We start from the raw sequence: 26,188 nt of genomic DNA, 5'->3' as shown, positions 1-26,188 counted from the left end.
GTGTGACTCTCCAAACCACTCTCACTTTCATTAGGCATAATAAACGAGTTCCACTTTTGCTCTCAGTGTGGTGAGGTAAGTTACACTCAGTATGTTGTAAAGCTGTGTTTTGCTATGCCGTTAATTAGGGCCGAACGATCCAAACTGCATTGTGGCTGAGACAAATCGAGATCTAATAACGCGTTGTTCACAGAAAAGTTTCACCTACGGTACTGATCGGTTGCGAAGCATAAAATATTGAAACACCTATCGGTCCGCGCAACCTAACTGAATGGGCTTAAAATAATTGTTAAAAATTAATATGAATATGTACAGGAGATTTGCTTACTAAATACAGTTTCTTAATTTTCCTATTGCTTACTTTTAGTGCATGTATAATCCAATACGAATACATACATCTGTACATAGGTATGTACATATGTGTGTAAATAGCGCAATACCAAAGTGTTTTAATAAAATATCTAAATGTGTACAATACATACATATATACATATAATGCAAAAATGTTATTATTGAAATCTGAAAAGTAGTAATTATATAAGCATTATTTTAATATAAATTTGAGTTACGTGTACAAATATCAAAGGTGCTATTAAAAATAATGTACCAAAAGTTAAATGTACATATGTACCTATGTACGTATGTATATACATATGTGTAACTATAATAAAATGCACGCAAATATCTATACGTAATGAAAGTTCCGTGTAATAGAAAGTTTAATAAAAATATAATAATTTTGAAGAGAAATATATTTATTTAATTAATATTAACGATCAATTAAAGTGGCTTAGGTCTGTGGTTTGCAGCCATGACAGTTTTTCAGACGCAGTTCACTGACCGGCAGTCTTTAACAGTCATTCTGTTGATCGCTAACATCGTGTACTCGAGTACTGTATACTCGAGCGTATCAGCAGCAACTAACTCTGCAGGAGGTGTGGCACGCTCTATTACGGGCAATGGAAATTCGAATCTTCGTTTAGCACTTCCACGAACTAGTGCTAGCCAAATTAATAGCGGCAGTACAACGGCTTCAAGCTTTAAGCTTGCTGCAAAAACATTAAACTCAACACGCAATGGAAACTTGCGAATAAGGTAAAGTAATTTTTGGAAATGAATGTGTGTATGTAAACATGCACTTGATATGCATAGTGTACATTCATATATAAACATGCACAAATCCATTTAGTATATAAATCAATATATGTATGTACATACATATACTTATGATTGTGTACGTCTAGGCATTCTTTTTACTTTAGCAAAGAACTATGAGATTTACCTATTGCAAGCATACACAGATTTTATCTTGCTTCTGTACATACATACATACATACATTTGAGTGACATAAAATTCGCTTTTTTTATAAAAGCCACTGGTCAAAACAAAAGATTGTGGTATCAAACTGGTTTTTTGCACTAAGGTGTGCAAAAGCTTTTACATATACATACATATGCACATACATACACACCTAAAAACGTAAAAAACATATTTGAACGAAAGGAAAAAATATCAAATCAAATAAAATATTTAAAAGTAAAATAATTACACTAGGCGTCAAGCCAATATAATTTATTACTGCATTATGTATTTCCTGTAGATTTGGATATGTATAATAATATTTACTAGATATGCACATATGTAGAATTTCAAATTCTAAAGCGCGAAAAGAATTCATGTTATCATCATATACTAGGTGAATTCATCTTAGAATTGACCATAGATTATGACTATGTGGTACCATTTTTCACTTTTTTGGGTCCATATTTGTATATATTATAATACATTCATTGTTGTTTGATTTGATTCAAATTCAACATTTATTATTTATTGTGGCAGACCGCACAAAGTATATATATTCTTGATCAGCAAGACAAACTGAGTCGATATAGGCATGTCCGTCTATCCGTCTGTATGAGTGCGTGTTTCTCAGCAACTATAAGAGGTAGAGCAACCAAACTTGGTATGTAGGTGCTCCTATAGCTAGGGCATATCGCTTTTATTTTATTTCCACCCCCTCCCCCGCAAATCGAAAAAAATGTACTCCCACAATATTAAGCACTTAAAAAATATTTAAAAATCTTAAATAAATCACAAAAACGCGTTGATATTTTCGACAATTTCAGAATGATCGGATGCATAACTTAGGAAATATTCACATTCTAATTTTCAATATAGTCAGCGGGGTGCGATTTTGCTGACGAGCCATAAAAACGTTTCAGCTGACGCTACAGCGAAAACGAGTTGTCACGCGTCCGCAGTTTGTGTATGTGTTGCCCTAGTCAAAGTGTATATAAAAGTTGGTTGCGTTGAACTTTAATTTGTCCACCTATTTTACTTATTTTTTTAGAGTAATTTCATATTAGAAAGTACTTACACAAACTATGGAACTTAACAGGGATGTGTTGTTTTTTTAATGAGCGAATGAGCTGTGATTTTGTTCAGTAACAATAAATACATCGATCTCATAAATTTAAAATTGATTTTGCATAAAATTTAAGAGCATCGATCAAATCGATGCCTTATTGATTTATTCCTTTTCTTTTTCCTTTTTCTCTTATTGCGCTTTACTCAATCAAAATTCACAAGAGATATCTGTAGAATACGGGTGTATGTATTTTACAGGGAACGGCATGTTGAGGCCGCACGACAATTTTTTCATGGGTAGCCTACAATGATTACATGCGTAACAAATAAACTTCCTAAGAAATACAAAAAAAAATATCAAAAAAATGTTTGTGTGCTTCTGTTTTGCTACCTGCTGTCGCGTCGGTGCCGCTGCCAGTCCAGACAAAGCGAGATTATTTCTCGCTTTTGACAGCCGATCGCATTTTGTGAGCGCGCACATTTTCCTTTAGCTTTGTCTTTCAGGATTTTTCTGGTACCCATGCCTTGTCTTGTGTGAGTATGCGGCCATGCCCCTGTGTTGTGTGAGCGTACCCATATCCATGATTTATGGGTGCCACCATGGTGCTTAAAAAGTGCCACTATTTTACATGCACATGGACTTGAAACCTTTAACCGGATTTAAAACTGTATTGTTAGGTAAAGGGAGAAATAAATCAACCCAACCGAAATGTGATCTATGCGGCTATTTTGATCGAAGTCAATGTTTTGCAAATACTAAATTTGATTAACCATGACATAAGGTGCATATTTATCATTATAATATGCATACAGTTTTTATAATACTGTTTTTTTTAGATTTAGCCAAATTATAAAAATTACTGGAATAGAAAATGTATAAATATAATAGAAAATGTATAAGTTAGGAAAGGAAAGTCCCCATTATATCGTTGTCTTGTATTAAAGAGTATCTATTAATAGACCCGCATTTGACCTGCTAGACCCGCGGCCCAAGAAAACAAAACGCAATCGACTGTGGCGTAAAGTTTGCGGAGTGCAAATGTCAATAGTCGACCCGCAATACAATTCTGAATCTTGTATGCAGTCCAATTTCTATGTATGTATACTTTTTGATAATATTTTATTAAACAAGACCTTTGAGTCTACGATTTGCTATTCGCTGTTAGAGCTCAAAATTGTTTCCATTCAGCTTTCACATAATTTTATTTGACTTGGACTCTTCTTTGCTATTAAATATGCGCTTTGTTTACGTAATTACTAAATTCAGTTGACTTAATGACGAGTTTAATGTGTATTAAATAAAAATTTTGTTGGCTTAAGTTTATACGCTCTTTAAGTAAAATTTTTAACAATAATGTTTTTTACATGTCCAAATAATTGCGATTTTCTATTCAGAAGCAGCTGAATAGTAGCATTCATTGTATGACTAGTAAATAGTAAATTACGGAGTAAATACACCGTAAAATAAAATCTCTGTAAGTTCTGTGACACGGTTTATTTAGAGACTTATAAAGAGCCGAATTCTACCGAGATTTCTTTGGCACCCCAATAGATTTTGTTAAAACTTTCAGTTTTATATTTCTTATTATTATTTCATTTTCCATATCTGAATAATCCATTCCGCTGATAGAGACTAACGATGCGTTCACTGCAGTTGATACTGCTGGTCAGCCTTCATGTCTTGTTTTTCAAATGTATCTTGTTCGATGTATACACAAGGGCCTTGACTCTGCTCACCGCCTCTAGTCACAATCCACTCCAAGTTGGTTTCTTGAATGACTCACAAGCCTGGCGCTAGTCTTATCTGGCTAGCGCATAGAAGCTCGTAGAACATACTGACACCTATCGAATATAAGCTAGATCAGCTATTCGAATATAAGCTAGATCAGCTATTGAGGAAGATTCCACTCTTTTGAGCCCAAGAATTTCGATTATATGAGATTAGAAGACAAGGCGTTTCATGTAAGCGCTTGCCAAGTATATTAAACGCAACGAAGTATTTTAAATGTTGTAGCTTCTTTGTGTCCGTCCGGTCAACATCATTATCAATGATGAACATTGACATGAAATCCGCATACTCAGTGTACTCTCCAATAAAGGTTGGCAACTTGAGCTCGGACAACCGAGATTTGATAGCCATGACGAAGGTCCGTGTATCCGCGTAAGCGCGGGCATGGTGATTGACCACGATTCCAGCAATTCATCAAAGTCACTTCGTAATTCAATACCGATTTCATTATTGTCAAACTTCTCTAAGCTATCGTGTATATCTTTAAATGCTTGTTTAGTGTTCTTAATTAAATTCACACGCACATCTAGCACATTAAAGGCAACTTAAACTCCTTAAGATTGATTTTACGCCGTGTCATAAGCTGAATTTGGCTTTTATTTCTGGTAGGGTTCTCTGTTCAAACCATCAGCACTAGGCAACATGCACAAGTCAAATGTATACACATATATATTTTGTCATACTTTTAAATTAAATCTACTCATAATTTGAGGTAACTTTATGGACATATTGGTATCAATAACAACTTAACAATCAAGTCTTGTCGATTAATCGATCGATTACTATCGCGATTACACGCCCAAATATTTAACACAATGTTTATTTATCATATACATATATATATATATATATGTAATCGATCGATTAATCGACAAGATTTGGTGACCCCGACTTGATTGTTAAGCGAATAGTGCATATTACCATACTTTTATTATTTGGCGTTCTCTTGTTATCGTAGAACCGCTGCAATAACTGCAATATATACATATATATATATTTATTACGCTGCTGTTCAAGCAGGCAATTTGTGTTTTTGTTTAATTTAACAATGTAATAGGTATATGACACGGGCCACCTGATTTAGTTAACCATTGTTAGCGATTTATAAACGATAGATTGCGAGAAGCGACGGTGAGACAGCAAGAGTAAAGGTGAGAGCGATAAACTTATGTAGAGCTGTACAAAAGGAGAGTGCAAAGAAAAGAGCGTGTGAGCTTCTTCAGCGCTGTGAAAAGCAAATGCAAAGATCAACAGATGAGCTATTTATCAGCAAATCAGCTGTTTGTACCTGTAGCGCTTGATTTATTTCACTTGCATGAATAAACAGTGGTTAAAACCCCTAAAAATATCGTTTTAAGTCACTTGGATATAAAACCTGACGTGATACGAGCTTCGTTAACATAAACAAGTGAACGCATTAAAGTTGGGCGCAACCAACTTTTATATACACTATGACTAAGGATCCCAGCAAACAAAAAATATAAAATAAAATCGTTTGGGTTTGAGTATAGGAGCACATGCATACAAAGTTTGGTTTCTCTAGCTCTTATAGTTGCTGAGAAACAATCACTCATACATACAGACGGACGGACTGACGGTCATGGATATATCGAGTCAGTTTGTCTTGCTGATCAATAATATATATACTTTATGGGGTCTGTTACGCCTCATTTGCATAACATCATAATACCCTTTTTCATTTTTTTTTTTAAATGTGTATGTATTAAAATTAAAAGCTGGGTAGTGTCATTTAAAATTAGTCCATGAGTCTTTGAGCTAGGGAGTGTGCTTATATCTAAGGATGCATAAGTTTTAAGTTCAGTATGTTTCAATAAAAAGTGGCTGCGGTCGTTAAGAATCTGAGGCCACATTTCAAAAATTTAAAATGACATATTCTGTATTAATAACAAGTGGTACCTATGAGTAATATTGGATCTTCCTTAAGATTTTAAGTCTGGTGTCTATAAAGCGAGTCAGGGTATACCTAGCCAATTCTGAAAACAAGTCCAATTTTTTCCAAAAAAGGTGACGTGGTGGAATGAGATATTAATAATCATATCGGAATGAGATATTAAAATATTTTTTTCACTAAAAATATATGAAAAAAATAACTTCGTGAATAACTCCAAGAATAGTCAATTTACTGCTAAATCAAAATGATTTTCACCAAAGAGTATACATATATTATGTATAATCTTTGCTTTTACTAACGGCAAGATATATGACTGAAATTTCCACCAAAAATTATCTGTGCGAAGGTAGTTTTAGATTTATCGAAAAATCCAAAAGTAATGGAAAGCTAAATTTCGAAAATTATAAATGTTAGTTAATATTTTAATATTATCAAAAGTTTAATATTAATAAAAAATACAAAAAAATCGAAAAAATAATAAACTTATCGAGAAACCCAAAAGTTATCACAGTAGTGTGTGTGTAAACAATCCCAAAGGTAATCCGAAAATGCAAAATTTAACAAAGAAATTAATACATTATTAAGATATGGGACCGAAAGATATATATATTTTTAGCGAATACTTAGAGAGATTTTAGAGAATACCAAACAACTGTGGTTTTCCTGATCGCAGAACGTAAAAAAATTTGTTTTTATTGAGTATACAAATTTTATTTATATTTTAATTAGTTAAATTATATTTTTTTTATTAATGTTAATTGATTTCGCAAAACAAAGCCATAGAGACACTAATCTAAAGTGAACATTCTACGCAAAACGAATTAAAAATAAAAAGGATGCTATTTAGGCAACAATATATACCATGTGAAAAAACAGGGATTCCAACGATTGGCCTTGAGATTTATTAATGGTCATCGCAAAAGCCAACCGAACGGTGAACTCAATCCGCTTAAATTGAAATGTTAGATCGGTTAGAATTATTGGAATTCGTGGGATTAAACTTCCTCTACCTTGATCATTGCTTGAATTACATTGTTCATTAGTTTCTTGACGGACAACCGCATACCATTGCACAATTTCGGATGATTCAGATTCCGCAGCAATGATTAAATAATCTTGAATAATCTCTTAAGCCCTTCATTATTGGAACAATACTCGCATGTTAGTTGTCTTTACGTACTGCCACAAATTCAATGATTTTAGGCATGCATTTAGTTCATCAGCAATAGTTGAATCACCTGAATCATGGCCCCACAAAGAATATTTTGTTTGTTACATTTTCCCCTCAGTAACCTCTTATGAGACATTGTGCATTCATCCGTAATAATCTAATCGCATACCTGTAGGTTCTTAGCCATTGCGTTATTTTGCAGCGATGTTGCAAATTGGCGTTTCGGTGATTTGCATGTTTAATAGTAATTTCAAGCAGACTGTGCAGTTCGTCCGCTTTCTAGCAGCTGCTCCAGATGAAGTAAACTCTAGAGAAACATAAATTCTCGATTTGATTTGTCTATGGAAGGACATTACTTTACATTTAGAACAGTTAAGTTTTAATAAGTTGTATTTACACCAATTGACATAGCTTAGGCATAGCTTCACATCATCAGCATACATTAGAACGTTTGAATTCACAATGACTGAGGGCAGATCATTGATAAATAGATTAAAAAGCAATGGTCCAAGGTGACTACCCTGAGGAACTCCAGACGTTACAGACACTGGCTTGGAAAACCGCTGACTTGAAAACTACCTTTTTGAATTCGGTTAGGTTGGTAATTAGATACCCACTTTAAAAAATTCTTTGGAAATCCAATCATATTTAATTTATTTATTAAATGACGATGATTAACGGAATTGAATGCTTTATATTATCAGTATAAATAAAATCAGTCTGCATTTTGTTTTGAACAACTTTAATCACCCTTGAAGAAAACTCAAGTAAATTGGTGATGGTACACTTTTGTTTAACAAAACCGTGCTAATAAGGTGATATAATTGAATTACAGAAATGCATAAGTTGAGATGTAATAAATTTTTCAAAGAGTTTAGGTGTTATAGTTATAGTATAGTTATTTACATAACTTCTAGGCCAGTTAGTAACCGGAATAATAAAAGATTCGTTCCAGATTCGAGCAAAATAGGCAACAGTTAACGGACAAGGCAAAATAACTAGATAAAAGTAATATATATTAGTCGAACCAGCGCAATATCTAAGTACGCAACCAGGTACACCATCTGGTCCTAGAGAGAACGTAGGTTTCATTACATTTAGTTCACGCAATACTGAGTCTGTTGATGTTAAAAGGGTAGTGTGTGTAGGAAAAGTTGTTAGTGACTGAATAGGTTGTTTGGCAAAAAGGTCTGCAAATAGACTCGATGCCTGAATTCATATTTGCCTTGTAGTATTCATAAGAAACAATAGTTCAATATGAAGAACGATTTAACGTTTAGAATTTTACAATAATTATAAAACGTTTAGGATCCTGATGCAAACTGAAGCCGACAGCGACATAAATAATTGTTGTAAAGTTGAGAATTTAACAAGTTAAAATTAGATTTAGCAGTAGAATAGAGCAAAAAATCAATACTATTCCCTGTACGTTTGTATCTTTTAAAATAACGCAATTTTATATTAATTAAACGAGCTAACTCTCGGGTAAGCCATAGAGGTTTTTTAGACATACAAGGCTGCCTTCAAGGAACGGATTGTTCAAAAAAGCTATTAAAGGCGTTATAAAAAAGAGATAAAGCAATTTCTAAGTTATTGCTGGGAAAAAAGTTTGGAACCAGTCATGATTTATAATAGATTATTTAATTTATTTAACAAGTCAGGCCTTATCTCAAACAACGAGCGCTTAGGCGTGCTGCTGTAGGACTGCACGTCCTTGCTCAAGAAGCCGATAAATCTATAAGTAATTCTAAAAGTGGGTGTTAATTACATCTCGCGGAAGCACAATCGGATCTATTCTGCTAACTGCGCTAGCTGAATGATCCTATACAAATATAAGATCAAGAAATCGGTAGTTACAATTAGGAACATTATTTATTTCATAAAGTGAAAGATCCAGTAAATTATTTATGAACTCGTTGGAGCTAGTAGGAACTATCAAGTTATCCATAGTGGACCAAGATATTTCTGGTAAATTAAAGTCTCCTAATACACATAAATAATCCTTTTCAGATAGCTTAGAGGATATTAATTGTATATTAGATAGGTGTTCATTATAAATTGTAACATCCGATTGAGGGGGAATATAGGAGCAGGTTATATAGAAGAAATTTTGGACAAACAGTCACTCTAACTGCAACAAATTCAATGTTAGATAAAAGAACAAATTAATTCCGATAAAAGGTCGGATTCAACTGCAATTAATACGCCCCCACCACCGCGTCACGGACGGTCACATCTATAAGTGGGATATATTTATTTGTGAAAATTGTTGAATTAGAAATTTCTGGCTTTAACCAGGTTTCAGTGAAGGCAAGAACATTATAATCAAAAAAAGTACTATCTATATATAGTTTATCTAATTTTGACTTAATGCCTCTAACATTTTTATACATTTTTTTTTTGAGTATAGAATTAGTTGTTTTGTCATCATGTAGTTTAGGGGTATAGTGATGGGTTACACGTGAGTATGAATCATTAGTAGGTATGGTCAGGACACATTCTTTTAGTTTTAAAAGAATTCTGTTAAAGCAGAGCAAGGTCTTGTGGGCCAGAGAAAGAACTCTAACAGAACTAGTGGTTGTGGGTAATTAAAATTCTGAGCGTGTTGCAGCATCGAGAGGTGTGAGAGAGTGTATATGATATCTCTGCGTAAATATTTAAATTTGAAATTTTCTACATGTTGTAGAATGCGGTAAGTGAATGAATGTAGGATTATATTACAGACTTTCAGTTCAATATGATGCGGGGGTGTGAGGAGTGCCTAGAAATCAAACACTTGATTTCCGTATTAGAACACTAGAATATATGCGGCTTAGTGTATGCAGGCCTGGCGGGAGGGTTATGGTAAACTACACCCAGTCGATTAATCTTCTTAACACTCTTCTATAACAATTTTTAGATACGGATTCCAGGCTCCGATCAATGTCCTTTGCTTGGGTCATTATTATAACAATAACGTAAGTGCCAATATCTGCCTTTAGTTAACATGGTTGTGTTACTTGGACAGTTATCCAATGTGACATTATCATTTTAGTGTTGTTAACTTGATGTTACTGCTGGCGTAGGCCAACTGTTCTTAATAGAGCCTATGTGAAGAGTCTATTTTAATACTGTTATGAGAGGTCTCTATATGTAATAGGATACTTTTATTAAACTTATCACGTGAGGTATGTAAAGTATATCTCTGTGTCAAGCGAGGATCGATAGTGAATCATCTTATATACTTAAGCATATATTAATCGCCATTAAACCTAGGTTATTGATTGTTCTGTGATGGTCATCGATTGGGGGCCTCAGTGTTACGATCGAAAGATTCAACATGAAATGACCATTAGAGCTCGGGGGATCGTTGTGCTTTTATAGATGACAGCTTTCTAACTTTATTAGGTCGACGATTGAAGCAGGGGCGTAGGCACCTTCATCATGATATTATTATAGGTATCGCCCAAGGCGCGAGCATCGCTATTGGCAGCTCATCTAGTGGCATGCTCTAGTTTTGCAGATTGGTAGATCAGCTACATGTGTGAATAGAGTAGAGAGTGTATATCATGCGTTCTATCTAGAGAAGGATTGTATTGTGTTATGAGTTAAAAAAGTAAATTTGTAATACGCTATGCGAACTGTTAAGAGGCGCGTCAGACGAAAGAGATACGGAATATGAGATGGTAGTTTATTTATATGAGACGTGTGAGCCGCAATAGAGCGAGATGACAATATTGCTAACTATACAAAAAGCACACAGTGATGTCATATCTACCGTTCTATAAATAACAAGCACACAGAGAGATAGTGGAGTATGACGTGTATACAAGGTAAGACAATCAAATCCAACAAAAACAACACAGCAATAAAACCGCGAAAACAATTGCTAGTTTATTTATGCCACTGAAACAACTAAACAATAGAATACTTTTACCAATCTTACCAATCACCGTGAATATCACTACTAATATGCTAGTTTAAATACACTAAAACGCACAGATCAATCAATTAAATGAGAGTAACAAAAAATACGTCCGTTCACAGCAAAAGCTAAGTACGAATATATATATATATATATACATATTTGGACTCTTTATTTATTGTGCGTCTCACTAGTAGATGAGCTACAGTTACTTGTCCAGTCCTATCGATGGATATGTGCAGGTATCTAGGGTAAACTGACTAAATCTTACTCTGCAAGGCACAGGACACTCTTTCAGTATGTGTTCCGAAGTTTCGTCGTGCTCTAGTCACAAGTTTTTAGTTGTGAAGATGTTCCCGCAGTTTATAGTGTCCCGTAAAGAATCCTGCGATTATCCGGAGAGAGTTTTTGCTCAAGTTCAGAAAGTCAGCGGTACGTTTCTTGTCATAGACTGCTTATTCGTATAGTGATGCTCAGCAATGCCAAATTAGTAACGAGACTAATAAAAACCCTATAAGCTTTCAAGCATTGATTACTGCTTGAATGTCCGAAAAGACAGCAATGTCTCTATGTGTGTAGCGCTTTTCCAGATTAAAAGCTGCACATGTTTCTATTGCATGCATTTCTGTCTGGAAATTGCCGGCTAATTTTCTTAGTGGATTATGATATTTAACTTTTAGTCCACATACCCCTGCTCCTGCCCCATTTTCTTTGGGCGACCCATTCGTGTACCACCTAATGGCATGTGTTTTCCAGAGAACGGCAATTGTGGCACTCTTTAAGCACAACGGTAGCACACAAAAATAAAAGCATGAGACCATACGTGCACACCAGAGAACGGCAAGAGTGCACGCACCAGAGAACGGCAAGAGTGCACACACCACTAAAAAGACAACGCGTACACCATGGTAGTAGTGCCACACACAAGCGAAATTGTGGATCAGACCACAATGCAATTACTTGTGCGTAGAAAAAATGATTTCAGCAGCATTTTGTGCGCAGGCAATTCTTTCCCGAAGCAAAACACAAGAAAAGGGTTAAAATATTTCTGAGTGCTTCTGTTTCGCTACCTGCTGTCGCGTCGCCGTCGCCAATGCAGACAGAGCGAAATAGCAAGCGATATTGTTTCTCGCTTATGCTAATATGCCAGCCGATCGGTCTCGCGGACATTTCCTTTGCGCTTGCTTCGTTGTGGCTAAAAACGGACCTTTTCTCGGATCTCTCTGGGTGTTTTGTGCGCTGCTTGTGCGCCGCACACACAATTTTTTGTTGTGTCTGTGTGCGTATATTGTCCCGTGTTGTCACTGTGCGCGTATGGTCTCGCATTTGATTTTTGTGTATGCTACCACCATTGTGCTTAAAAAGTGCCACAATTGCCGTTCTCTGGTGCACACAGAAAACACGGGACAATATACGCACACAGACACAACAAAAAACACACAGGAAAGACACAAGAAAAGGTCTGTGTGCTTTCAGCCACGAAGCAAATGTTCGCAATGTTCGTACTACCATGGTAATACGCGTTGTGTTTTTAGGGGTGTATGCACTCTTGCCGTTCTCTTGTGTTTTCACATTATACATATGTGGTAGATAGGCCGCTCCACTCTGTCTTGTTACTGATTTCGGTTTTAAATAGATTGATGAAGCTGTATCTCACTTCTGTCCTGGAGGTATTGCGCAAAGAGGCTAGATGTGCTGGCATTCTCCCCTGCTGGTCGATTCTTAGATGCGCTTTTTTCTACACTGCAACGGAGGCAGCCCAAGCAGTACTTCCAGTGTTATAGTAGGGCATGTGCGCTTAGCGACTGATATGAAGCTGACTGAGAGACTTTTTCGCACATTCCCACCATATCAACCTATTCATCATTTAACACAGCGCCGGAGCATATGATTGGCCGTACCATTGCACCATTGTACATCCACTTAAGTATTTCTGGGGAAAGCCCTGGGGGCCGAAAATTCTCTACATCTCATCAGAACTATAGTTGCCTTTCTGATGGAATTTTCTACTTGACGGTTCTCTATCTATTACATTACACCGAGGTTCCTAAATTCGATGGAAAGCTGTACTGTCGTGTTCTCAATTTTGATTGGCCTTAACGAATCTAGTTTGTATCTGTTACTGAATTCGACAACGGTAGTTTTTGCTGGTTTTATATTAATCTGCACGCTTTTGCACCTCTCCACAATCAGTAGTTGCCCAGCGTACTCCTTTCACATAAGGTGTTCACTTACGTTCCCTTACAAATAATGGTAAAATCATCGGCGTAACCTTGACACTCAAACCCATTTTCTGTTTTCACAAAGCTCTTAAGTGAGCTCGTGAGTTCTGCTAGCATTGACTCTGTAGAGCTACAGCGCATGTTGGTTTTTACATAGCGGATATTCTACTAAGTATGTGTGCCTCATATTGACTACTTTCTCTAGAGTTTTCAGAAGGAAAGAGGTCAGACCTATGGTCGAAAGGATTTAGACGGAAAGGGGTCAACTCTTAGAAGAAAAACAAGTGGACAGGTTAAAGTTGGGCGCTACCAACATTTAAATACACTTTGACAGGGTATCGCAACAAGCACACGCATGCACTCACAAACACATACACACAAAAAAGCTAACGCGTCACACAGCTCGTTTTCGGTGTAGCGTCAGCAGCGACGCCGCCGCTGCATCGGCAACCGACGGTTGTATGGCGTGTCAGCACGTGGCACCCCGCTGTCTATATTAAAAATTTAAATGTGAATAATTCCTAAGTTATTTATTTTTTGCACGTGCGCAAAGAATCCCTTGTTGCCAATTTGTATATCTAGACCCTCCGGCCTATTTCGAGTAACAAATGTTGGTTCAGACCCAACGTAAAATATACTTAATTCTCTGTAAGCAGTAATTGAGTAGGTACTTACTTACCTGCCCCGCGTTGTGCTGTGAGCGTTGGCATCGCACACTTTCGTATATTTCGCCTATCTGTAACCTTGCCAGGTCTAGGCACTACAGAGAGTTGCTGTCAACCTCAACTTCGAGGACTGCTTCAGCTTCTCTCTCTACAGCTACACCCCGTCTACGGCGGTCAACTTCAGTGTGACAGAAACTAGCCAGTCCTTGGTTATGTCATCCCGGCACCCTACTACCGCCAGGAAAGGCCTGAACTGAATGCCGTTGAAGTTACGGCTGATGCTCCAACCCTTACTCCTCTCCTGGATCAGCATGGTCTCTACGCTGGTTAACTCCTCCTCCCCCAGAAGTCTGTGCGGCCATTATGTCCTCGGTCACTTCGCACTATGGGACGGAACTGGCCCGTCCGTCGTCAAGCTGGCACCCCTAACTTTGGGCTTTTAGGGTACCGCCTTGGGGATGTCTTGTGGCGACGTTGTCGTTTCCGCCCTTGCTGTCTCGTCATCCACTTTGACCACGGGCGACACAGTGTTAGGCCTGTGCGTCATCGCTCCAAGTCGAGCCTTCTCCGGTTTTAGGCCCCGCTCAAGGTACCTCAAGTACCATTTGCGACCTGTTTGAGCCGGCTTTCGTGACCTTACTTGCTGTGCCACTGTCTGGCTGGCGGTCCAAGCCATCTGACCAGTAGCTCGTACGGTGTCAGACACCGCACTCCCACCCAAACCTGCTGTCGTTCGTGTAATAGTAGCCACCTAAGGTATGAAGACATTTTCCGCCCACGGAATACTGTACCTAGGGGTCGAGTCATGCTTAGCCCTTGAGTTGCCGGGCCTATGCGCGGTGGTTGGCTACCAGATACTCCTCTTCCATCCGCTCTGCTATCTCTGTGGCGGATAAGTCTGACAGTTAGACGAACTGGGTTATTTAATTTGATATTCATAAGAATACCACGATTGTGAAGGAAAGTATGCTCGCCATGCCATAGTCATTATTGACACAGTAAGCCCTTCAAACTCATCGAGGCGGGCAGGGAGCTCCGTTCCCCAACCTTAGAAAGATACTCTATTGCCTTAGGTGAGAAAGTGACATTACTTCACCCGGTTTCCCGGGATGAATTTCCCAGTCAGCACCCTAGTGCTGGGTTCAGCTAGAGGATTTTCGCCAGAAGATATTGACTTGTTTATAACTGGTTTATTTTTGTTTTTGTTATTTTGAACACTATTTACATCACAGGCGGAAAGTCAAAGAATTTTAAAAATTATACAAGTTTATAAGGCTGTTGCAGTTTGAAACTTTAGGAACTTGACTTACATAAGACTATACATACATATACATATGCTCTGCATACAAGACACAAAATTGTATGGCGGATCTGCAGATAGAAAAAAAAAATGACCTGCAAAAAAAATTAAAATACTCGCAATTACAATTGTACAGGGTATCACAGCTCAGAAATTGAAAAATATATTTCTACTTCGTTAACGAAAAATATTTTAGTCAAGCACCGATGGCCGTCGACAAAGATGGCAAGTGTCACAAAATTTAAACCAAAAGCCGGAATAAATAAAATAAAAGGGCTTCACAAAATTAACCCCATTTCATCCTCTATTTATGAAACAAAATATTGAAATTAAAACTTCAATGAATGCCTGAATATCGACAAATTTTCGACTCAAATGATGGAGGTTTTAAGATCATGTCAAACAAAGCTCTGTGCACCTAAAATCATATAAATTTGTGTATATTTGAGGTTGGTTTGAAATTCACATATTCCACATGTATGTGTGATATTGAATAGCTTTAAGATATACTCTTAATTAACAATTAACCGACTTGTTATAACTTTTTTTTATTTTTTTTAAATTTGAGTATTGTTTTTTTCGATACTAAGCGGGTATCAATAAAGTTTTTCCTTATTATATTTGTCTTATTTTGAGCACTGCAGTGCACTGTAAGAATCAAACTTTGAATCGTGGCACCTGAAGAAGCGTTGACATGTCAAATTTATTTCTACATATAAGAACTGGAGAGCTGAAACTTTCACCAAAATGGTATCAAAAATAACTAAGGCGATTCACTTGAGCAACTTTTAAAATAAATAAAACTGGCTTTCAAGAAATAAAATTTGAAAATTGACAATAATGATCGACAATTAAAAAATTTGTCGATACGTTAAAAATGTATCGAAAGCCCAAGAGCTCTCGAAACTGGTAATAATAATCGAAAAGTTCAAAAGGTATCGAAAAATGTTTAAATTATCGTGCATTATTTAAATAAAGATAGAAAACTGAAACTATGGGGAAAAGAGACTAATACAATAAGTCAACTATTATAAATATCTATGCATTTTGTACTTAATGAAACTACTTGCAATATACGGAAGAGATAAAAATGTGACATTTTAGTATTATAATTAATATTATTGGATTAAACTACTAAGGACACAACACATAGAGGCATCAAATGGACTAAAAAGTTGTTGCAAATTTTAAGGTCGATTGGGGCAAAGTCGTGCTTCATGAACTTTCGTGTTGAGATCGCGACTCGAACACTCATTGCCGTGTGAACACTCATTGTGTGTAAATCAACAGCGGCCAGCGCACTCATAAGCAAGCGTAAGTTGCAATGAAGTCCCATTTGTATGTATGCTTGCATATTTGTGTGCTTCTGCTCGTAAGACCAAACACCAATGCACAAAAAATGGATTTTTATATTTTCTTCCGCTGACCAATTGTAGGGTATATTACCTTTTAACGCATTATTATATGATTTTATTACCTGGCAAAGCAATATTTTCGATATTATAATAGTAATAATTATTGTCCGTAAAATAATGTAAGTAGTACAATAATGTTTGCAACATGTATACATTTACATACACATACGCTTCACATACATTTTTTATTAAAATATAAAATTTGCCATAAAATATATTTCAATATATTTATTTTGAACTGCACAAGTAATAAAATATTGCGCTGACCTGCATTTGGGAAAAATTCAATATATCCTACAAGCGATCAGCGGGAGAAAATATAAAAAGTCAATTTTTAGGCATTGGTTCTTGGGCTTGCGAACAGAAGCACACTTCTAAAAACTTCTTAACAATAAACTTTTAATTACAACTTACTGAGCGCAGCAGCTTAGCAAAAATTAACACACGCGTTTATGAGATTAGATTAGATTTCTAGAAAAATGCGGTTTGGTATTGTTTCAATCAAATGTTTTGACGGAGCTCGCGAAGATAGTGGAATTGGGGGTGAAGAACTAGTGTGCTTCTCCCTATACTCCAAACAAAATGGTACCTAGGTACTCCTATACTCACCGCACTACCTTTTACATATTTTTATTGTAATTACCTTTCCCTAAGCCCGGCTTTCCCTAAAACGACTTAGCTGCGAACAGCTGATCGAGTTTAGTTTCACATTTTGCCTTTGCACAGCGCTGAAGAAGCTCAAGCGCTCTTTTCTTTGCGCTTGCACTCGTCTCTCTTCTTTGTGCGTGCATTCGGCACTGCGCTAATAAGCTCGCGCTCTCTTTGTGTGTGCTCACTAATTTCTTAATCTTCTATCATTATCTATCAATCGCTAAGAATTATTAGGCCGTGCCTATAATTCTCTTCCCTACACTTACATTCGATCGTCGCAACTAACAAGTTGAACTTTATTCGCTCTTGCAAAGGCCGGTCTTACTTGCTCTTAACTAAATATGCGGCCGTGCCGCATCCACATATGTACACACATTCGAACTTTACTTGTGAATTCCACTTAAACTTAACTATTACTAATTTACTACTCGAGGCAGTAATAAAGATATACATGTTAATAAATAAATATATAGAAAAAGACATCGTTCTCTCATATATATATTCGGGCGTTAAATCGCGACTTGTAAGCAATACAGTTAACGACAAGTCGCTAGCGCAACACCGGCCTTTCAAAAAAGTAAACACACAACGCCGAAAATTTTAGAACATATAACATATAACGCAGGTAATATACACATTTAACTTTTTAATAAAGACAAGAGTACTTATATTCAGAAAGAAAGCCGATGCTACTGCAAAAAGAGCTATGACGCGTTAGTGCGTGAGTGTGTTTGCTGCGATGCCGTAGTCATCGGGTGTATAAAAGTTGGTTGCGCCTAATTTTAATATGCTTACTTTTTTTTGAATGTTGAAGTGCACTTTTAAACCCGCACTCTGTTAATTACGAACACCATGTCGCAGACCAGAATAATATCAGCTGGTAATAACAGCTTTTGTCTCGTTTTCAGATAAAATATGGGTAAAATATAAAAACAAAACTTTTTTCTTTTTGCCATTTTTAAGTTTGTATACTGTTGAGACTGACGTCCTTCGAACTTCGCTGACATTAAAGACTGATGCAGTGTTATTTATGCAACCTTTTATTTTTCTTGTTTATTTTTAGAGAACAACAACTTTTAAACATTTTTGAACTAATTATTACAACTCTAGAAGGGAAACTTAAAAGAATTGATAATCTAGGAAAATCGTTTGAAGATTTAAGGAGTCATATATCAATATTGGAGAGTCGCATGTCAAATAATATTGAAAAAACAGATGAAGCACTTGCAAAGCTTAGTACATTGGACTCTAAGCTATCAAAAAGTATTTATATGTTTCCAGAGATCACACCTAGTTCCGACAACATAATGCATTCTGCAAAAATCCTGGCGACATCATCAACATTTCAACTTGATAGTCGGCTAGGTATATTAGATCAAAAGGTCAGCGACATTGATTCAAAATTAGAGATATTAAAAACACAAATCGACAATAATTTCTTGCAATTAGATGATTTTAATGCAGAAGCCAGTGAGAAAAAACCTATTACTATGAATGTTATTGAAATTACCAAAGCTATGAATGCCGAGGTAATGAACCATGTATCAACAGAAGTACACCAACTGCGTGATTCCACCGATAACATTGATAAAAAGTTACAGTTTCACATAAATATTGAATCGGAAAATATTGGGAGAATGCTACGACTGATAAGCGATATACATGGTGCTGTTGTAGATCATCACGAACACATAAATGAATATAACGTCACTACCACCGCATTACCAGCAATTAAATTAAGTAAGATTGATGCACTTGTTAAACAAATAAGCCCAATGGTGACTGTTTCTGAAAAAATGGATGAAGTATGGGATGTTGTGATGGGCACAAAGTCGTCTGTTGATCACTTATTGCCAAAGTCGGATGCCCTTCTTACTCAAACCCAACGTCAAGAAAGAGCTATTGGTGAAATTCATCATGACTTAAATATGAAAACTAACCAAATAATAAATAACTTAGACATGGTAGAAAAGAGATTAAAAAAGCAAGAGGATGATGTTCAAACACTATCTCAACGACAACCAGCAACGGAATTTTCAATTGATCCAACTATTGATCGCTTGATTGAATATGACCCAACCAGGTAAGCTTGTTTAATTATAACATAAGAACTTTCAACAATGTTTTTACATACTAGTCGAGTGTATAAAGCTTATCGGAAGGGCGACAGAAAACTTATAAAGCTTGTATAAAAAACCTTTAACGTAAAATTGATTAAATATTATATATTTTAAGAAACATATATAATTTAAATGTACAACTCATTTAAAATTGTATTCACCATATATATAAATATAAAATTATATTATCTTGTGCGAGCTTTTAACGTTAGCACCGATAAATTAGTATCAAGAATTTTACAGTTATTTTATGATACATAAAAAAAAATTTTGAATTTGCGTACCTAATTCTGTACTTATAGGTTGTAATTTCGGAAGTTTTCAATATTGAATGTAAACAAATTCGTAGCCAAAATTCGAGATTTTAAAATCAGACTTATTTGCGGTGTGTTAAGCTTCTTATGGAATTCTTGACAATCAAATTAAATAGTTTAGAGTTCTGAATCTAAAGATGGAAGCCAACTGAAAAATCCCAACAGAAAAATAATAAGGTTTGATGCTATTTACAATGTGGCAATTATAACGCTCGTTTACTAATTCTGTATGATAAAGTTAGTTGCGTCTTGTTTTATACATAATTATAATATCTCATGGACCTCTGCCTTTAAAAAATATACACTCGACCAATGTTGAAATATTGCAAAGCAAGGTACAAAAATATCCTTATAGGTACTCTGTCGTGGATGACAGTCTTTTAGATCTACATGAGCCGAAACCTGCTATGTCCTCCACTTCAAAAACTCTCGTTACGTCAACACCGAATTCAAGCTTGAGCACATATTCTACTGCCGTAGCAAATAGCACAGGCTTAAATAATATATATAATGTTATGTTAAATGGAACAACAGCACCATTGGCTTGGAACACTACAGCCTCTAAAGCCGTTCTTCGAAAGGGTGGTATAATCTTTCCAAGTGTAAAAAACAAACCGGCTGTGGTAAACAGCACATTTGTCAGCGATATTTATGCCTTAAAGGATGTTAAGGTGAGTAAGAAATGTAAAATAAGTACATGCTTACAACTTACTAGTGACATCTATTATTTAGCTAATTTTTTTATTTCAAAAATATATTTTACTACAAAGTATTATAATACACCACATTTTTTGTTTTGCAACCAATACAATGTTTAAATAGTGCGACGGTTGCCCACTCGAGAGCAGGCTACTAGATACTGGATTCTTCAAATACATATATACCACACACTTGTAAAGACTATGACTTGTTGATTGTCATGGAAAATGCAAAACAAATGAAAACATATTCACCTTTGTACTTTCCTTTCAAAATCGTCGCTTCGATCACGTTTCGCTGTAATCTTCTCACTACAAATCTAGTATCGTTACAAAGTTTGGGTTGATTAATTGGTGATCCAAATTTCAACTGTAAGTTGTGTGATGTCATTCCTAGAACATCAAGTGAATTCTAAAATTCGGTTGGATAGTTGACCGTTTTATCTGCATTTACAACGGTGTCGATTGACTTATGTATATGAAACAATTTCTTCTTCTATGTCCCTTAAAATTTATGAGTTTATTGCGATGACATCGCCAATTTTTGCTGCCAATATTGCTCACTCGCTCAGCCAATCATAATTTTTAATTTAATTTTGACATTTTTGTAAAAAATGGAAAAAGGTATTATGAAGTAGTGCAAATGTATGTAACAGGGAGAAGGAGGCGTGACCGACCCCATTAAAAATATCTATTCTTGATCAGCAAGACAAACTGTAGATATAGCCATGTCCGTCTGTATGAGTGCGTGTTTCTCAGCAACTGTAGGAGCTGGAGCAACTAAACTGGGTATGTAAGTGCTCCTATACCCAGGACATATCGCTTTTATTTTATATCCTCCCCCTCCCCAGCAAAACGAAAAAAATACGACTTTAAACAATTAAAAAATATTTAAACTTCTGAAATAAATCTCAAAAATGTCTAGTCATGTTTTCGACCGATACCGATAATTTTCAATATAGATAGCGGGTTTCGCTTGCTGACTCGCCATACAAGCGTCGCTGCCGACGCATCCGTTGGCGTTGCTGCTGCTGACGCTACAGCAAAAACTAGCTGTGCCGCGTTTGGGTGTATGTGTTTATGAGTGCATGCTTGTGTTTGCTGCGATGCTCTAGTCAAAGTATATATAAAAGTTGGTTGCGCCCAACTGCTGTAATATGTATGTTTGGGAAAACATTTTCAATCAGTTCTGCAATTGAACACGAACATAGTCAATCTTCTTTCTGACATGGGGCCATATATATGACGATTTCAAACAAGCACTTATTTCATCAGCCGCCGTAGATCAAAGAATGCTAACAGAATCAGGGCACCACCATTTGGCCATATCCGCGGAGATCCTTTAATGTGCGATCTAATGTTTCTAACGATCTCTTAAAGAATTTAATTTACTTCATGTAAGTAGTTCGTTTTATAAAACAAAGACAAATATATAGATACACAAAATATATACAATGAATTATTCATTAAGCCCGATTTTTATTGTAAGAAGATACATATACATATCATTAAGTTGACGATTCCGGATTTCAGAAACTCTATAAGTTAGAAGCAGCACATCGATTTGGATTAGTTGCTTTAAAATTTTAATATATGTAATGAATATAGGTTATACGGTACAGTCAGATATACTATAGCACTATGCTATATGAAAGACAACGAAATACATATGTACATATATCATGAAATGAGCTTCTTCGTTATGGGCCCTTTTTTTGAGGTGGACGTTTTTTTTTTGTATTTTGTGCCTATACCATTCCGCCTCGGTATCGATCGTCTCTGAGTCTATCAATGTTTGCTTATGCTTAAAATTTTGTGTATCAGCGTTCGCTGTTTTCATCGACACTTGCCATCTCTGTTGACGGCCAGCGTTGCTTGCTCTAACGACTTTCGTTGGCGAAACAAAAATCTATTTTTCAGTTTCTTTTGAAATAATATGGATATACACAGCTAGGATATTTAAGAGTCGTAGTAAACGTAGTACGTACTACGTACATACCTTTGGATGGATGTGCATATTAGAGAACGATAAGAATGATTCTATCCTAAAAATGATATTGGTACTTGGTAGCCTCCCCACACCAGAGAACGGCAGGGGTGGCACTTTTTTGACACCATGGTGGCATTAACAAATCATGGGTGTGGGTAAATACGCGCGCAAGCAAAACAGATGCATATGCCTTTACTCATATACACAAGACAAGCCTGGGTGTTTGCAAGTGCCGAAAAATAAGGGCAAAAGAAAATGTGCGCACACGCAAAATGCGATCGGCAGGCATATAAGCATAAGCGAGAAAAAATCTCGCTTGCTGTCTCGGTCTGTCTGCACTGGCAGCCGCGCCGACGCAACAGCAGGTAGCGAAAGAGACGCGCACATTAGGCGAGTAAAAAATTGCATGACCTTTTTTTTTTGTGTTTCTTCACATTCATTTTCGAGCCTTTTTGACTTACCCAAGCAAGGCTTGTAAGCTTATGAAAAATAGTCGGGCAACAAGAGCCAGCAAATCGCTGCTTGGTGGGTAACACATGTAAGTAACATGGAGATTTTAGGGGTGGGTACACTCATGCCGTTCTCTGCCCCACACACATAATTGAAGGGTGACCATCAGCAACCCGAGCAATAATTGACGACTTACTACCTACCTAAGCAATGTAAAAAGGCCGCATGTATTTGATCTAATCTGTTTTATTATGTTTCAATTCCTGCTGTTTTGCTACCTGCTGTCGCGTCGACGCCTTTGCCAGCGCAGACAGAATACAAAGAATCAAATACATAGTATAGAAATATGAATGAATATTCAATATTTTCCAAATACAGATCTTTAGTCCTTTGTCTTTTATTACTTGTGCAAATATATAAATATTCATTCTATGGCTTTATTACCTGGTAAAGCAATATTTTAATAATATAAAAGCGTTATAGGAGCAACTACATACAAAATTTGGTTGCTCTATCTCTTATACTAGTTGCTGAGAAACAGTCGCTCAAACATTCAGACACACAGATGGACAAGGCTATATCGACTCAGTTTGTTTTGCTGATCAAGAATATATAAACTTTGTGGAGTCTGCCACGCCTCCTTCTCCCTGCTACATACAATTGCACAACTTCATGATACCATTTCCATTATTTACAAAAATGTCAGTGTATAATACAACAATTCTTGCTGTTTCGATCCAGCGCAACTTCTATGTACGTATACTCTTTGGTAATATGTAAAGAACCCCGCATTGGTCTTATTTTCATTTAGGATAGAAATTATATGGAATACACAACCTATGTTAAAATGTATCAAAATCTCCAATCTCAAATAAACTTAATTTATTCTTGATCAGCAAGCCAAGCTGAGTCTTTCATCCTGTCAGTAGGTAGTTGCAAATCTCATCGCAGAATGAGCTTATGTTGAAAATTATACATAAACATTGTATATATGAAGTTTAAATTTTTGAAATACATTTTATTTGTAAACAGCTTACATACCTCTATTTATATGATAAATATAATATATTAATGAACTTATACTATCTTTGCTGTGCTACATTAAAGTCATACATTTGTTTGGCTTCAAAGAACATTTCATAAAATAAAACAATCTTTACTGCTTAAAAATTAAAAACAATATGTGTATATATATAATACATATACATATAATACATACATATCTCAAAATAATACCTTAAAGCTAATTCTTTATATAGTTTTATACTGGTTATAGCTCGTCTCGTACATGATTTTCATTGCATGAGCACATGTGTGTAAAATTAAGCTTTTCCATATCTGGAAGTACAACTATAGGAGCTACTAGTCGCGAGTTCCATTCCTTGAATAGTGTCATATGATAGCAATATATATGTTGTGGTAATAGATTTTTTTCAACAAATTCACGCGATTTCGCGACAATTTCTTGTACACGTTGATCATTTTTCTTTGCCCAAGTTATTTTTTCCACAATATCACTCAGATCACGTTTAATGGGCACATAATGCTTATATGGGATAAGTTTACTGTAAAAATGCTCGTAATAGGGAGACTCTTGTTTTAAGACTAGTGATCCACCAGCCAATAGATAAGGCAAACGGTATGCAGCAACAGCCCCATCAATGTTTATCTGATATTTATACTAAATAGATAATGAGTAATAAGCAAAGTAAGAATTTTAAAATTTGAAAAGCTAAAAAACCTTACCTTAAAAAATTCCATGAATGATACATGTGGGACTTTAGGGCCATATTTACTTTCTTCGTTTCGAAAGAAAAAAAAGTTAGTAATGGAGGCATTTATGATTTCTGGATATTTTTTAGATAAATCAACAAGGTGTAATCTTTCCCGTCGCGAGTCTCTACCACGAAAAAATGCTTTTTCTTTTTTGCTATCCCAGGAAATATCATTTTTCTGTACTGATAACATATCAAGCATAACTCGACCCATATTTTCAATTGACGACTCTGTAATATCATATGTTGGCAATGTTATATCATACGAGTCTTCACTGCCACACCAAGAGAAAATTGGGTAAGGCCCGGAAGTACGTTGTTGGCCACCTTTTTTAGATATCGGCCAGTCTCCAAGATTTAAGTAAAATTCCATGTCGGGAAGAAGCACAACGCGCGCCAATGCGGTCAATGTGGCATCCATAAACATTTTGAAACCCGTATATTTCCCATAACATTTTCTCCAAATTTGCTGGTTTTTAATGACATAATGACACAATGAAATACTTTCAGGAACATTGTATCGTTTTAATAAATTTTCTCTAATGGCACTGAAATTAACCCGCTTAAATGAATGTAAGTCCCATTTTATCTGTTTATCATCTAAATAGGCGCCACAATTATTATTTAAAAGCCATAGATTAAGTTCCTGTGGACAATAACATCGTTCCGAGTAAACTTTGTTTCGTACAAAAAAAGGAGACTGCGCTACATGGGACCCATTATAATGCACATTAATTGAAACCTGATCACACCAATCACTAATAACGTAACGAACAACTGTTGAACCATCCCCTCTGTTAATAAGATTTATATTAGACCGACATATTCCATGAGGTGAACGTCCCTTTATTTGTACTTCAAATTGTATATAAGAAGGCGCCGTAAATCTAGAATTGATAGTCAGCATTATTTTTAACGAACGTAACAAATTTGGTAGTAATTTTATTTTCTTACTTTTTTCCTGTAGTATCCACAGCATGAATAAAAAAATATCTTGCAGGTAAAACAACGACATCAGGACTAAGCCCTGGCCCCCAAACAAGGGTTTTACCAACATCTACAATTTTGTCATTGCACACATATATTCTCAATATAGCAATTACTGAAAATACAACTATAATATAAACTCTTTTAAAATACATCGAAGAGAATTGTGAAAAAAACATTTATTAGACGTTTGTTTACAATTAAACTAGTGATGACAAGTGGTAAAAATATTGGTAAAAGATTGTTCAGCCTTTTATAAATTAGAGGTGGAAGACTGTCGATGGCTCGCCCACCGATATATTAAAACCAAACCGTATACAGCTATAGATTGTTTTCGATAGTATGGCTTCTTTGAATAAAAAGATGAAACAATCGAGTTATCAGGGGTGTCATTCTCTGTCACAAACTTAGTGAGCAAACTTGGATATAAGCACTAAGCATACAACACATGATTAGT

General features: G+C 35.9%; 2 protein-coding genes across 4 annotated transcripts in view; one reads left to right on the top strand and one right to left on the bottom strand.

The window, feature by feature from the left end:
- LOC117135021 (fibrinogen alpha chain) overlaps nt 1-26,188 on the top strand; it is a 33,542-nt gene continuing 7,354 nt past the window's right edge. The window contains exons 1-4 of one of the 3 annotated variants that reach the window (XM_033294821.1): nt 1-408; nt 787-1,095; nt 18,461-19,480; nt 20,208-20,502. In XM_033294821.1, coding sequence (XP_033150712.1) covers nt 371-408; nt 787-1,095; nt 18,461-19,480; nt 20,208-20,502 — 1,662 coding nt within the window. In that variant the 5' untranslated portion in view covers nt 1-370. Of the gene's footprint in view, nt 409-786; nt 1,096-18,460; nt 19,481-20,186; nt 20,503-26,188 lie in introns of all 3 variants that reach the window. The other 2 variants (XM_033294822.1, XM_033294820.1) reach the window with 2 other exon arrangements.
- Nucleotides 24,206-25,943, bottom strand: LOC117135022 (protein O-glucosyltransferase 2-like). Its single transcript, XM_033294823.1, has 3 exons — nt 25,699-25,943; nt 24,716-25,631; nt 24,206-24,650 (listed from the first exon to the last, which is right to left on the bottom strand). Exons 1-3 carry the CDS (start codon nt 25,908-25,910, stop codon nt 24,240-24,242), a joined length of 1,539 nt encoding a protein of 512 aa, XP_033150714.1. The 5' UTR covers nt 25,911-25,943; the 3' UTR covers nt 24,206-24,239.

The sequence above is a fragment of the Drosophila busckii genome, unplaced genomic scaffold (genome assembly GCF_011750605.1).
Source record: "Drosophila busckii strain San Diego stock center, stock number 13000-0081.31 unplaced genomic scaffold, ASM1175060v1 hic_scaffold_40, whole genome shotgun sequence".
Taxonomy (NCBI): Eukaryota; Metazoa; Arthropoda; class Insecta; order Diptera; family Drosophilidae; genus Drosophila; species Drosophila busckii.
The sequence above is the reverse complement of the archived record's forward strand: the minus strand, read 5'-3'. Positions and strand labels throughout refer to the sequence as shown.

What these genes read in the sequence shown, in the direction of transcription:
- LOC117135022 (XM_033294823.1), bottom strand. Translation starts at nt 25,910, where the DNA reads ATGTTTTTTTCACAATTCTCTTCGATGTATTTTAAAAGAGTTTATATT. An exon ending in GTGGATACTACAGGAAAAAA is followed by an intron (nt 25,632 to 25,698) that starts GTAAGAAAATAA and finishes TATCAATTCTAG; the next exon opens with ATTTACGGCGCCTTCTTATA. An exon ending in CATTCATGGAATTTTTTAAG is followed by an intron (nt 24,651 to 24,715) that starts GTAAGGTTTTTT and finishes TTATCTATTTAG; the next exon opens with TATAAATATCAGATAAACAT.